This window comes from Grampus griseus (assembly GCF_964374135.1).
Source record: "Grampus griseus genome assembly, chromosome: 1".
Lineage (NCBI taxonomy): Eukaryota > Metazoa > Chordata > Mammalia > Artiodactyla > Delphinidae > Grampus > Grampus griseus.
The window spans coordinates 41,449,072-41,463,946 of record NC_139017.1 but is presented as its reverse complement, the minus strand read 5'-3'; the positions used below and the strand labels follow the sequence as shown (position 1 = coordinate 41,463,946).

The 14,875-nt window shown below is 50.6% G+C and overlaps 1 protein-coding gene across 2 annotated transcripts; it reads left to right on the top strand.

Moving 5' to 3' along the window:
• The first annotated feature begins 1,658 nt into the window (after positions 1-1,658).
• Positions 1,659-14,580, top strand: ATF3 (activating transcription factor 3). Of its 2 annotated transcripts, XM_082664859.1 has the most exons (5): positions 1,659-1,827; positions 2,555-2,661; positions 7,732-7,979; positions 11,818-11,921; positions 13,118-14,580. In XM_082664859.1, exons 3-5 carry the CDS (start codon positions 7,736-7,738, stop codon positions 13,313-13,315), a joined length of 546 nt encoding a protein of 181 aa, XP_082520985.1. In that variant the 5' UTR covers positions 1,659-1,827; positions 2,555-2,661; positions 7,732-7,735; the 3' UTR covers positions 13,316-14,580. The 2 variants fall into 2 exon arrangements, with proteins under 2 accessions (XP_082520985.1, XP_082520984.1); XM_082664858.1 differs by lacking the exon at positions 2,555-2,661.
• The last annotated feature ends 295 nt before the right edge of the window (positions 14,581-14,875 follow it).

The window sequence follows — 14,875 nt, the reverse complement described above, 5'->3', positions numbered from 1 at the left end:
TGTAAGGCAGAGAGAGACAGAGACAGAGACAGAGACAGACAGCCCCCCTCCTTCACGACTGTTAACACCCGAGGGCTGCAGGTGCGGCGGGGCTGCGGGAGAGATCTGGGCTCTGAGAGCCTTCTAGTTCCTACCCCAAATTACCGAACTATGGCCTTGGGCCGTCTCCCTCCCTAAAGGCAGCTGGAAGCAGGTGCCCCTACACCCCACGGGCGCGCACGGGTCTCCCTCCCGGGCGGTAACGAAACATGGCTGGCCACACTCGCGTTCATCTATATTAGTCCGTGAGCAGTTGACAAGGTCTCTGGTTCTGCCGGTCTCGAAGCCTAGACAGCTGAGGTCGGGGAATCGGAACTGGGAAATCGATTTTAAGTTTCAAATCCAATTCCGCTGAAGGCTCGGCTAGAATCTGGGCCACAAGACCCCGCCCTTCCCGCCACCGGCTTTAGGGCGAAAAGGATTTCTGCTGCGGGGCCTTATTTCCGCTGCAGTTAGTGCGTCCCCAGTCCAGTCCGTCCGGTCCCAACCCAATCCTCTCTGGGCGCAGAAAAACACAGGAAAGCCGAAGATGGGTTTTCCCTCAACATTGCCAGAGAGCGAGGCGACCCGCGCCCCGTCCCGCCCGCGGACACTAAAGCACCTTTTCTTTACTCCTCTCCCTGGCCTCTAGGCTTCAGTCTTACTCTTTGCCCCTCTCTGAGTTGCCTCTGATTTTTCCAGTTCGCTAATCTTTTCACGGGCTTGTTCGTTTCGCTGTCAATTTCAAACGCTTTGGGGTTGTTAAAAAAATCCTAACCCCATAGGGTCCTACCACTAGGCCTGGCCTCAGAGTCGGGTTCCCAACCTGCCGGGAGACGATTCCGCGTGTGCGCCCCTGTGGGGTGTGCCGGGGCTGCGGGCGTGGGCGCACAGAGCCCGCGGAGCTCTCCGCGCTTGAGTTAAATCACAGACTTCTCACGGTCCCCGCCACAGAGGTCACCCCCGGCGGGTAACGGTGTGGGTTCACCGTAGGGGTGCCTTTGAGCACTTCTCCCACACTGGGGAATAATCCTTCTGTTCCTATCCCGTCCCCTACTTGAGAAGGAGGCTTTTGACTGCGAAGGGAGTATTTTCACGAAACGCCAGAAAATGACCACGCATTTTAGAGAAAGGTCGCTGCTCGCTTCCAGCCTCACCTAGTCTGGGCAGTGGCCAGGACCCGTCTCTCCAGACTCCCCCCTCCGCAACTTAGCGGAGGGAGAGATGCCAGCGCGGTGGAGTCATGCCGCTGGCTTGGGCACCATTGGCTCATGCCTGGAACACGCAGCGGCGAGTACGCACATCTGGCGGCCAGCCCGGGCGGCTCCGGTCCTGATATGGAGAGAGAGGGCGGGCGGGTGCGTGTGTCCCGGCGTGCGAGGCCGGGAGAACGCTCCCCGGCCGGCTCCTCCCCGAGCTTGCATCACCGGTCCCTCTTTTCCCCTCCTCCTCTTTGGCCCCTCCTCTCCGCCCCCCACCCCACCCCGGCTTTCGCCCAGCCTAGTTCGGCTGGTTCTCGGGGGAAGCTATTAATAGCATTACGTCAGCCTGGGACTGGTAACCCGGAGAAGGGCGCGCCGCCAGCCCGAGGGCTATAAAAGGGGTGATGCAACGCGCTCCCAGCCACAGGCGCACGCAGCGAGGCGCGCACTGCACAGCGCTCTCCCCGCGCCGCCGCTCCAGCGGACCCGCCAGCCCGCGCGCCGGCTGTGCGCCCTCTGTGCTCGCCCGCCGGCCCCACAAACAGCCCGACCCCACCCCGACCCCGCCCGCCCTCCGGACCCTGGGCGCCCCGAGTGGAGCCAGGAGGTGAGCGTTGGAAGCCGAGTGAGCGCGGCAAGGGTGGCTCGCTTTCATTCTCTTTGCGCCCCTCTGGTAACCAGTCGCCGGCCCCTGCGCCCACCCCCGACACTTGCCCCCCGCCTCTGGCTTCGAAAGAACTCTGGCTGAACTTCTCCCAGCCACCACTGCTTCTCGGCGCTTTAGAAACTTTATCGCAAAGAACTTTCTCTTTTGACCTGGGGCGCGAAATGCTCCTGGCAACCGAGAGGTCGGGCTCCCGCTCCTCCACTGGCGTCGGAGCACAGCTCCTCTCCGCCCTTGCGTTTACTTACCCCCTGGGAGCGGTCGACGGGTGGTGGGTGCTCAGGGTGTCCGAGCCTATCGGGCTCGCCGACCGGCTCCATCCCTTGCTCGGTGCGCGGGCACTGCCACTTGCGAGCCCAGCCTTCCCGAGAGGCGCGGAGGCCGATGCTCGCGGAAGGGCTGCCCCAGAGGCGGAACGGAATGAATGGGGAAGGAGCGGGCGAGCCGGGGTCGCGCGCGCGGCCGCTGGGGGTCGCCCTGTTCGCCCCGGAGCGCCGGGAGGCAGGACAGCGCCGGTAGCCCGGAGCGAAAGTTAGTTGGGTAAGTTTACAGAGGTGGCGCGCGCTCATGTGGCTGCCCTAGGGCAGAAGGCGGAGAGGCTCCCGGCACAGATGCCCAGTGTCTGGGCCGGAGACTTCCTGTCCCAAGTTTCTCACACGCTTTTCTCTAGTACCTGTGACTCAAGCTCTGGCTCTTCCTCTGGCGTTTCGCGGATTTCTCTGCTTTCCATCGGGGAGACCCACCGTGGGGGGAAGCGACAGTGCGAAGCCAGTTCAGGTAATTGAGAGACTGGCTCTGTGGTCTAGGGGGCAGGACCCTGAGAGCTTACACTGCACTTGATGTCCTGGGCCTCGCTCAGTATCCCCAGCTGGGAAATGTGGGCATATAGACACTCCTGGCCCCTCTGCCTGTTTGCGGGCACGAGGTGGTGGTTGGACTGGACAACCGTTACGGTCCTGTCTGGACGAAGGTTTTCAGATTCTAGGGGGGTGTAATTGAAAGACAAGGGACGGATAAGGGGACTTGAGTGACTTGAATGAGGGGGCTTGGACGTCACTGGCCGGCCTCCGAGGCAGTGGGGGAAAAGGGACTTCTTTTGTGGGGCATCTCTTCCCTTCCCCACGTTCTTTCCACTGGAATGGTTCTCCTTCTCTGCTCCCCCCCACCCTCTTTTCATCTGATCGAATCACTTCCTTTCCTTCTATTTTCTTTTCCCTAATTTCATTTCCAAATCGCACATGCTTTCTTACAAATAAAGGAGCTGCTAATCCCTTGATGGAGGCAGAAAAAAAAAATTGGGTGCTAGAAAATCTGGGTGCTCTCTTAATGCACTTGTTTCAGTGTGGGTGACGGTCACATGTTTGGGGCCTCTGTCTCTTAACTTTAAATGAAGGAGAAATTGGTATAACTGTCCCCCTGTTTTGCATGTAGCATTTGTTGTAGAATAATGCTACTGCTTTGAGGATATCCTGGATGAAGACTGGGGTGGGGGTGGGTTTTAGTGTTATTATTGTCTGGGTGGTTTCAGAGGTAACACCGCAGGCAGCATCCGAGGCACACAGTGTGACTAATATACAGTACCCAGCACCTGTGGCAGCTGTTGGAGCCTCCAGATCCTTCCTATTTGAACCCCACCATTCTCTCTCCCCCTCTTGGTCTTTTCTCCCCATTGTCCCCTTTCTTCCCCTCCCTGTCTTAGTCCTATCAAAGCCTCCTCTGTGGTGGGTACAGGTTCCTAGGACTATTGACCCTTCATCTACCTGGCCAATGGCTCTTTTCTCCATTTGCCTCGTTGGTTGATCCTCGCGGTGTTGAATCTCTGTTGGTGATGAAGCAAAATGAGCAGCAGGTGGATGGTCAACAGCTTGGCCTGGGCTGGGCCACTCGCCAGCTTTACGGCCTTGGGCAAGTCACTTTACCTTCCTGGACCCCATTTTACTCAATTACAAAATGAAGATTTGACCTGGACGACTCTAATATTGGGTGTTCTATCCCATTGGATAGAGCTCATGATTTCTTCCCTTTTCAAATGGGCTGGGCATGGGACAGGGTCAGTGGTTCCAAGTGTTACTCAGCCTGGGGAAGAGGAAGTACATAGCCAGGACACGACAGGAACCGGAAACGGTTTCATGTGTGAGACCTGGTCATTTCTCAAGTACTTAAGACCAGTGGGGACAAGCTGGGGCCAGCAAATAGTGGGGTGGAATTGATCTGGTGCACCAAGAGCCCAGAGGTCAAGGTGCAAAAGAAGCTGTCTGTGACTGACCTGAATCTCTTGAGGGTTCCAGTTAATTCATGATTAGTGGGGCTCAACTTCATTGACAGCAACATTATGAGTCCCCCCTGAAATGGGGAAAGTGGAATCACAGTAATAATGGCTACCCAGGATGTGTGTAAATCCACCTTCACATATCTCATATGATCTTCCTGACAGCCCTGGGAGGGAACTGGGGCAGGCGGTATTGGTCTCATTTTACACATGAGGTGACTGAGGTCCAGAAAGCATGCCAGCGGGTGCTCAGCGTGTGAGTGGTAGTGATAGGCCTGCAAGCGTCATCTCTGTCCTGATGTCTAGCCTTACACCTACAACTGCAGTGTCTATATACTTACTTCCAGTGGGCTAGGAGAAAGACCAAGACAGGAAGTTAGTGAAAGAACTGGCTACCTACTATAAGATGTTTTATGAGCAGTGCTTAGTGGAAAGAGATGAAAATTAAAAGTGAAAATTCAAGGTAGTAGCAGCTACTAGGAAATAAAATCTGGGAGCTGAATTTCCAGTTAAAGAAATATATGAGTAAAGTTTCACTTTCTTGGAAATGATGAAACTACCGATTGTATGACACGATTTCTGATTAGAGATAATGAGAAGCAAAATGCAGGTTCTTTGCAATAAGTCTAGACAATTTTAAGGTCAGTACAGAAAGTCAGCTCAGAAAATCTTCTAAAATTTTTTCTTCAAAGGGGGATGTTCAAGGGTCTCAACTTTCTTAAAAACTGAAGGTTTAACTTCATTTTTCTTGTAGGGGCACAGCCTGAGTCTAGGTTGATCACATTTTAAGAGAATGAGGCAACAAATAACTGGAAAGTATCTCAAGAAACTGAACTTTAGCTGAGTACAGGAAAAACCCAAATCGTTACAGTTACAACTGCTTTACTTTCTGAAAGGCTTTTAAACATTTTTACAACCTGTTTCCATCCTCAAGTAAGCCCACCCAATGCTTTTCATAAAAACATTCCATACCACTGGCATTCTTCAGTTTCTTTCATCAGGACTGCTGACTTTACACTAAGAAGGGGGGAAAAAAAACCCACACAGCAGACCCCAAGCCCTGAAAGCTCATTAATAAACTTGGGAGGTGAAATGGAACTACGCTCAACTGTGGTGGAATTCAAACTGCCTGTGCAGAAGGGAGCCATGCCGTCCTTCAGACAAAGGCCAGCCCAGTGGTAGCTCTGAAATCCATCCCTGAACTACTGCGTTTTTAATAACGTTGGAAAGGGAGGGAAAACACAATTGCATGGGAGAATCTTAAGCCTCTGGCTTTGGAGAGCTGGTTTCTCAGAGTTTATCGGAAAAGCCTCCTCCCCGCATCCTAAGATTACAGGATTCAACTGATAGAAGAATATCAGTTCTGACTCATGACATAGGGCTTTGGGAAGAGAATCACATACGTTTCCTGGGTTTCTCTGAATAGTCAACAATGGTGGTGTTCATTGGCCTGGAATTCTTGCCACCATCAGTGTATCTTGGATCTTAAGGGGGATGTAGAGGGGATGTACAGGGTGTTGTATTCAGAAGTGTCTGAGATCAAAGACAGTGACCAACCACCCACCCACCTGGACCCCACAGAGCATCTGTTGGGAGAGCCAGCCCTGGGCTGGACAGATCTCTGGGAGGCCCAATAATAACATATTTCCTAGTTGCATTATATTTTCCAGGGCATATTCAGGTATTATTTCTTCAATGCCTTGCACAACTCTGGGAAAATAGGGTGATTGTTTTTAGACTTCTTTTACAGAGGAGAGAGAAGGCTCTGGGAGGTAAGATGATGACACATAAGGAAGTGAGCCTCAAATCTTGATGTTCTGACCCTAGACTGGGAATTCCTAAATGCAGGCAGCAGTCTGAGTGTGCACCCAGGCAGAGAAAGCTCAGGAATTCAATACAGAATTCACATTTTCCCCATGGCTCTTTGCTTAGTCTCCCTTCCATCACTTCAGTTCCAGGACCCTCACCCATCCCCATGCCTACTCCCAACCCTCCAGAAAAGTTTGCTCTGGCTTTTTGTTTGCTTTTACAATTTAGAATAATATTCTATGTTCTGTAAATTAAGGGCATGAGTTCTGGAGTCAAACTTAATTCCATATCCTGACGCTGCCTCATACTAACTCTATGACTTTGGGCAAATTATTTAGCTTGTCTAAATTTTAGTTATTTCATCCATAAAATGGGACTAGGACCTAACTGGGTTCTCATGAAGATTAAGTGAGATAAGGCACATAAGGTTTCTGGAATGAAGGAGGCACCTGTGAAACGTTAGCGACTTGCCAAAGGGCTTCTCTTCTGTCTGGATTTAGCTAATGACCTCAGGTCCCCAGGTAGAGAGGGATGCTCCAAGGGGACCGCCTGCCCTGAGAATCCCCACATTCATCGCCCCTGGAGAACTGAAAGCAGGGATGAGGGGGGATGGCCACTGCTGGAGGGAGTATACAGCAGGAAGAGATTTATGGAGGGCTATTCCAAACTGGGGCCATGGAACCATTACTATTTCTGCCCTTTCTTGCTTGCTTTTTTTTTGTCCCTTTGTCTTCCCTGGGCTGTAGAAGGATAGGGGGTAGATGGGACCTCAGAGGCCATTTGATTTAACCGCCCCTTCCTCATTTCATGTATTCAGTCGGATAGTCTCCAGCAGTCAGCAGGCATTGGGAGAAGCCGGTGCCAGGGGCTGGGTCAGGCTCTGGAAAGAGCAACAGTGGAGACTCCATCCCGGTGCTGTAGGAGTTCTCAGACATTTGTCACATAAAGGCTGAGACTCAGAGAGCTCGGCTCACACCACTCCTTAGTGCCAGAGCCAGTCCCAGGCCCCCTCTGAGCCCAGCCCAAGCCCTTCCAAACATCACAGGGCTGAACAACACTCCCCAAAAGAGGTCCACATTCTGAGCTCCTCACTTTTCTTTACTCTGAGGTCTTTTGCTTCACCAACCTTTACCTTAAGAAAGGGCTACTCTAGTCCCTTGTGACCTGAATTCCCACACCCCAGCCAAACTGGGACGAAGAAATGCACCTGCTACAGTTACTGTCCTCATTCTCAATGACTTGGATCCAACTTCCCAAGGGGGAAGCTTCAGAGATATATTTGCTAAATTCAAAGGTCCCCCACTCCTTGCTTTTACTTCCACTCACTGATAGATTTAACTTGATTTCAGATACCTTCCAAGTTTTTCTTTCTTTTTTTTTGAAAAGGAGACTGCAAATGGGGTTACATAATAGTCTCACTGATTTTTTTTTTTTAACGCTCTTCCTCTTTCAGGACTGTTTGAGGCTACATTTGCATATATGCACACCAGCCAATACTAATAGCTCTTGTGAATTCAGAATAGCCTGAAATGCCACCCCTTATAAACTTCAACTAGGCATTTTATCCACATCACTGAGCTGTGTATTTTAAGAACCTGTTTTACTCAAGATGAAGATGGTGTGAAATGAAAACAAAGCAGAAGGCCGAGGGCTAATGGGACCTTCTTCTGGGGGTGGGGCTCAGGTATTGGAGGTCGCAGGTGCGGGGGGGTCCTTGATCCCATGCCCCCAAATCCCTGAAGTAGTTTGGGTTTTGATGTGTCTTTCAGCAAAATGATGCTTCAACACCCAGGCCAGGTCTCTGCCTCGGAAGTCAGTGCCTCTGCCATCGTCCCCTGCCTGTCCCCTCCTGGGTCACTGGTGTTTGAGGATTTTGCTAACCTGACACCCTTTGTCAAGGAAGAGCTGAGGTTCGCCATCCAGAGCAAGCACCTCTGCCACCGGATGTCCTCGGCGCTGGAGTCAGTCACCGTCAGCAGCAGACCCCTCGAGATGTCAGTCACCAAAGCCGAGGTAGGTTCTCCCAGGGGTGCCCTTTCTTCCTGCACTTACTTATTGCACACCTACCATGCGCCAGGCATGCTCTAGGCAGGGGGCTTCGGCCATGAATAAAACAAAATCACTGCCCTCACAGGGAGCTTACCTTCCACTGGGAGGAGACAGACAACACACAAGATAAGTAAATCCATAAAAGACAGACAGGCAAAGGAGAAAAATAAAGCAGCAAAGGGGGACAGGGGAGTGGGGCAGGAGTGGGGTTGCTGTTTTAAACCAGGAGTTCAGGGGAGGCTTCACTGATAGAATCGCCTTTGAGCAGAGACTCGAAGGAGGAGCGGATAAGGGCCATATGGGTATCTGGCAAAAGATCAAGGATAAGGGCACTGAGGGAGGGGCGTGCTGAGGGCACAGGACCAGTAGCAAGGAGGGCCAAGTGGCTGGGGTCACGTGTGGGGTGGGGAGTGAGGCAGGCGCTGAGCTCACGGGTGGAGGCCAGATCACGTTGGGTGTTGTAGGCTATTGTAAAGACACGCCATGTACTCAGAGTGAGGTGGCGAGCCCCTGGGAGGGTTTCTGAGCAGAGGAGCGACATGGTCTAACCTGATATTCCTAAATGATTACCCTGGCTGTCGAGTCGAGAATGGGCAGTACAAGCGAGGGCAGAAGCAGGGTACCGACACGAGAGGGTCTGCATCGGGATGAGGGCCGTGAGGTGCCGAGTTGTCAGCTTCTGGATCTGTCTTGATGGTACAGCTGATTTCCCGGAGTCATACATCGGGTATGACTCCAAACGGGAGTCAATGGTGACTCCAAAATTTCTGGCCTGACCAGCAGTAAAGATGGAGAGCCTATTTGCTGCTGAGGTTGGGACTGCAGGACATTGGGTGGGACAAGAGCAGGCATCCATCCTGTTCAATGCCCCAGTGGAGGTGTGAAGGAGGCAGTTGGATACGTGGGTCTGGAGCTGAGAGGAGAGTCAGGGCCAGAGATACAGAGTTGGAAGCCATCAGCGTATGGATGGTATTGAAAGCCATGAGTCTGTCTGTATGAGATCACCTTCGGTGTCCAGTTGTTCTGAAGAAGCAGAGAGTGTGGTGATTGTTTTCATCACTACGAGAACCCAGGTGGCCAGGCTGTGGAGCAAGGACCAGTCGGCCATGCTCACAGCCTCGGTACAGGTTCTGCTCCAAGTTCACTTCTGTCTCTGACGCTTGTGCTGTTCTCCACTCGGCAGCCTTTTATAAGACACCTGGAGTAACAGGCATGGTGAGAAGTCTGGGAGGTGCTTGCTGGCAATGCTGTGGTGGTTCGAGAACTTCAGAGCTGAGGTCTCAGCTGTTTTGTCGGCCTCCCCCTCATGGATGAAAGATGGGAGTGTTTCAAGCTCACTTAACTGGCATGGTCACTGCCTTTAGGCAAGAGGTAGTGGACCTGGCCAGAAAAGTTTTAAAGGAAGTTTTAAAGGAAGTTGGTTAGGAACCTTTATGATTCTGTGAAAGGGGGGGCAGGTAAATAATGACTCCTGTATAGAACTGATCTAAGGGTTAAATGAGATGGCATTTGTTAGGGGTCTAGCAGAGGGCCTGGCTGAGTGTTAACATTCAGTGAATGGTAGGCAGGACTACTATATGATGCTATGTCCTTAAGGCAGCATTGGGGCATTGGCTGTACCCCCAGTTAACCTCAGGGCAAGTCACTGGTGCCCAGTCCAATATTGGAAAGTGCAGGGTGGGAACATGGGACACTCAAGGAAAAAATTTAAAAATTTTTTTCTAATTAAATCTTGAAATTGCAGGATGCAGTGGAAGTAGTGGGGTGCCATGGAAGGAAGGAAAACATTTTGGAGGGATATTTGGAGGGTTCTCCAGAGCAAGAAGCAGGCAGCCAGCTTCATGGAAGCAGTCTTAAAGTCATCCAACTCATGTATTGTGATTTTTTTGTTCATCAAGTGACCTTCTGATCTTAGGTCAGTTTAACAAGTAGATTTTTCTACTGGGAAGAGAATGTACCAAATGACCTAGTTGAATGTTCTTCTCCTTGGTGGCTGTAATTCTCAACTTAAGGCACTGAGCCTGTGAAACCCACGGGCATCCTGTGTATCTGGGCAGCGTGAGCCTCCTCCCCAGATCCCAGGCACCTCTGGGAATGCAGCACGGTGGAATGAGGCAGCTGTGGCCAAGAGAGGACACAGGACCGGGAGCCACAGGCCTGGGTTTTACATCCAGTGTTGTAGCCTACTGGTCTGCTGACCATGAGCTGGTGATTCCTGGGCCTCCCTTGGCACATTACTTTTGGCCACTCTGTGCCTCATTTGCACATCAATAAAGTGAGGGGATTGATCTAAATGGCCTTTAGAAAGGCTTTTCCATGTCTGACACTTTGTGACTCTGAGATTTGCTCTACTTTCAAGTACTTCCTTTTATGAGAATACTTTGAATCCTCCCCCCCCCCACCCCGTCCAAAAGTATCTGTAGAGTTAGTTGCAAAGGGAATTCTAGACTTGCTGAATTCTTAATGAAGACATTGATGATGAGGTTAATGATGATAATAACTAAAGCTTCCATGGCACCTAAACCCTGTGCAGAGGGCTTTACATAGATTAACTAATTTGACCCTCATCACAACCCTATTGGGTAGGTAAGATTATTGATCCCATTTTACAAATGAGGAAACTGAGGCTCAAAAGAGCATAGTAACTTGCACAAGGTCTCACAGCTAATAGGCAGTGAAGCTGAGATTCAAAGGTAGTTTAGTCTAAACCCAATGTCCGCCTATGTGGTTCTAGGATCCAAGACATAAGAGGTAGAAATGCCTCTCATCGTATTTCCCCCTTGGGCTTTGTTTCCCTATGTTGTAAAGCCTCCATCTCAGCCCAACCTTAAGTCAGTGTCATCTAATCCAAAGTCAGAGGTGAAATGATCGTGGTGTCCCAGGATCTCTTTGATTTGCAGTGAGGCTCCCATGGCCTTTCCTGCTGTCTGGAGCAGTGACAAGTGACACGACAAAGTTCTGACATTAGTGGCCTAAACCATCACCCACTCTGCTCACTGTGAGTGCTTCACTCCCGCTGGACTCTGGTCTCTGAGCCAAGTCCAGCAGCCAGACTTTGCTCGCTCCCCATCAGTCCAGAGGCGAAGTCAGGATCAGAGTGAACGTCACAGAGGACCAGATGGTAAAGCAGGACAGGGTTTTGTTCTCTGAGGATCGCAGAGCTGGCTCAGGGTGGGGCACAGAGGAAGAGATCAATATCAACTTGTTTGATGAATCAATGGATGGTTCTAGTTCTCCACCCACAGGTGGCACCAAGCCATGGGCTGATAACGCCACTTTGGCTGGGGAATAGGCTTGGGTTCCTCTTCTCCAGGAGCTGCACGGGCTTCTCCTGAATTTAGGAAGGAGGTGCTATGATGATGTTCCAGGTGAAGATAGAGATGAATTGAAGAAGAGGCAGGGGGAATGGGTGGCAAGGTGATATTCCTGAGGTCATTCCTGGTTCTAGGGGAAAGGACGTATTTACTGAACAAAATCTGTTTCTTGCTCTAGTTGATAACCAATAGTTATCACTTTGAATATCAAACTCCTATTTTAAAATCCAAATGTTTTTTAAAAGTAAAATAAATTTAATTTACTAATATTGCCAATATAATTTTAACTGTTCTTTGATTTTTCATTATTCTTGAGTGTGTGTGTGTGTGTGTGTAGAGGTTGCATGCAAAAGTCTAGGGCTTTACTTCTCCCAAATTCTTTAGGGCTGCCCCGGTTTGTCAGTTTTAGCTGGAAATAAAAGGCAGTGTATTTGAGGTGGATTGAATTTCTAGCCTCCCATTAAGCTTGTGCCTCTTGAATTTTACAGGTAGCCCCTGAAGAAGATGAAAGGAAAAAGAGGCGACGGGAAAGAAATAAGATTGCAGCTGCCAAGTGCCGAAACAAGAAGAAGGAGAAGACAGAGTGCCTGCAGAAGGTGAGTGCCTGTATGCCTTGCTCCTTCCTCTTGCTCACGCCTGTCCCCCGCCAACCTCACGTCACGTGAGGAAGGGGAGTTTGAAAGCCCCCGCCCAGAAATGCTTTCCCAGGAAGGGCATTGTAGCTGGTAGCAGAAATGCCAGTTGCACAACGACGAAGTAGCAAAGCTGTTAGCACAATGAATGTGACTCTGGGTGTGTAAGAAGCAGGTGTGTGAATTAAAAACCACAAGATCATCTGGTGCCCATATTCCCCCTCGGCCGGTCCATACACGTCCAGAAGCCTCTGGGTACGGGATACGTCAGTCCAGTGAAAGAGGCTTCAGTTGCCCATTTTCCTCAGGAAAGAAAGCTGCCACCTCTCATCTGGCTCACTGTGAAAAGCCTTTAATTAATCTCTTCAAACAAGCTATTTCCTTAATCCACAGGCAGAGGTTACACTTTCTTTGCTTTTCTCTCTCGTTCTTAACTCTGCAGCCCTTCTCTTTGGTGCATCCAATAGTCTGTGCTCCCAGCTGCACTCAGCCGGCTCCCCTTCCAGAAGGGAGAAGCGCCACTTGCGGGCAGCTGGAGCAGGCCGTGATGCAGTCTTTCCAGTGGCTGTGTCCCCTCTCCCAAGTGTAGACAGGCCAGGGCAGAGTCTTCACCCAGGTTCCACAGGTCCCCAAGGGTTCTGTCAGTTGCTTCAGGGGGTCAGTGAAAATTAAGACATTTTGTTTATCGCTATGTACATTCTTTCTGGGGAGATGAGCTTCTCAGTGAAATCAGTGACCCACAGAAGACTAAGCACCATGAGTCTGGATTGCCTTCCAGTCCCCAAGGCCCTTTCGGGTCCAGAAGACCTGCCCATGGGCTGTTGTACTTGTGTAAAGGAGATCTCTTTGCCATTGCTTCTATTGCTGTTTCGTTACTATTAGGGTCACAACCTGCCTCAACCTTGAGTGGAAACTCAAGGCATCTCTGAAGGAGCCTCCAAGTTCAAAGGCTTCTCCAGGCTCTGGATTCTCCCAAACCTAATGCTGCTGTCCCGGCTTTGTGGGGCACTGTAGCAGGGAGCCAGCGGCCATTTCCAGCTTGATGAGCCCCGACGTGTCCCAGCTGTTACCCCTTGCCACCCAGGGGCCACCAGCAGGCCACCCCGTTCCTCATTGGCCCGTGGCTTCCCTTCCTAATCCCTCTGCTGCTTGTCCCCCAGGAGTCAGAGAAGCTGGAGAGTGTGAATGCCGAACTGAAGGCCCAAATTGAGGAGCTCAAGAATGAGAAGCAGCATTTGATATACATGCTCAACCTGCACCGGCCCACATGCATTGTCCGGGCTCAGAACGGGAGGACTCCAGAAGATGAGAGAAACCTTTTTATCCAACAGATAAAAGAGGGAACATTGCAGAGCTAAGCAGCCGTGGTATGGGGCAACTGCGGAGTCCTCATCGAATCCTCCTTTTACATCCAAAACCCTGAAGCCATTGGAGATCTGACTTCCTGTGCACCTCTTGAATCCCAGCAGCAAAGAACCATCACGGTGGGAGGGCCCTCGGTGACTTTCCACTCTACCCCAGAGTGGACTTTGGACCAGGGCAACAAGGGCATCTTTTTCCTCAACTCCAGAATTTAGGCCTTAACATCTTGGCCTTCCTTGGATTCTCCAGATGGCCCCTGGTTAGGGTCCTGCCTGCCTTTCATCTGGATTCTGCAAAAACCAGGCCTCCCACCATTAGGATTCATGCAGAAGCATCATCTGTACCCTGGGTGGGTGGGGTGGGGCCACCTCCTCTGCTGCCGCTGCCACTGTCACTTGTAGGGGACGTGGAGTGAGAATGGCATTTTGTGAAGCTGTGCGATGGCTAGGGTTGTGCTTTCTAGCAAATATGCTGTTCTGTACAGGAATTACCGTGTGCAAGGCATTCGTTTCAAAACTAGGCGTTGTGCTCTTCTGACGTTTGCGCCACACAACACCACTGTGACTTTCTCATCACTTTCCTCAGATCTGGTTTCTGAGAATTTGGGGGGGGGGGTTGTCTATCATATCAGCACGTGCAGTGTCTTGCAAAGTATTCAGGTGGCCAGAAGAGGTTGTCAGCCCCGGGAGAACAGAATTGTGCCAGCCTGGACTGAGTGCAGTTTTGTGCCAACAGAAAAGGCCTCTTCCCCTTGGCATCCAAGCATTAACGCACGTCCTCTGTTGCAAACTCAGTTATAATGTCACAGGAAGAAAGCAGAAACAGAGTCCAGCTTCCGAAGGGTTAGGATTCTCTGCTCAGTGACTTAGGTCAGGAATTTTTTCTAGGCCGGAAGAGCCAAAGAATATTCCATTTTCCTTTTCTTGTGGTTGAAAACCACAATCAGTGGAGATGCATTTGAAGCCAGGTGATGCCTAGGCTTTAGCATTATTAGATGTTAATGGCATTGTTTCTGTCATGCAGATGTTTGTAGAAATCGGGCCCAGAGCATTTATAGCTGTGAGACAGTCACTCACACTGGCCATGAGGACTCTGGCTACTGTCTGTTTAAATTCTGACGTTTCTGTGAAATCCTCAGAGTGTTTAATCCTACTCAGTAGTATCATTACAATTTTCTGTAAAAGAAGATATTACTTATTTATCCTAGTATTCCTAACCTGTCAATAGAATAAATATTGGAACCAAGACATGGTGAACTTAAGTGCTGTGCTGGTTTGTGTTCTTTTAAATTGGTTGTTTGTTGAGATCTAACCATTTCCCTCCCCTCTCCTTTGGAGATGGTGGTGTAGGGGGTGGTCTCGAGCTTTAAATATTCTGCAGGTGTTGTTCTTTGTTCTCTGGGGTGCCACTAGGTGGGATTTTTGACTTTCAATCCTGTTCCTCAGTCTGTGGTTTCTGATGCTCAGTTTCTCATTGACAAACCCTAGGACACAACAGCAAGCATACCCTTTAGATTGTTTGGTATTAAGATAGAATTTTGGGGGCTTCCCTGGTGG

Coding starts and splice junctions, on each gene's coding strand:
- ATF3 (XM_082664858.1), top strand. CDS start 7,736: ATGATGCTTCAACACCCAGGCCAGGTCTCTGCCTCGGAAGTCAGTGCC. Junction 7,980..11,817: donor AGTCACCAAAGCCGAGGTAG/GTTCTCCCAGGG, acceptor TTTTACAGGTAG/CCCCTGAAGAAGATGAAAGG. Junction 11,922..13,117: donor AGACAGAGTGCCTGCAGAAG/GTGAGTGCCTGT, acceptor CTTGTCCCCCAG/GAGTCAGAGAAGCTGGAGAG.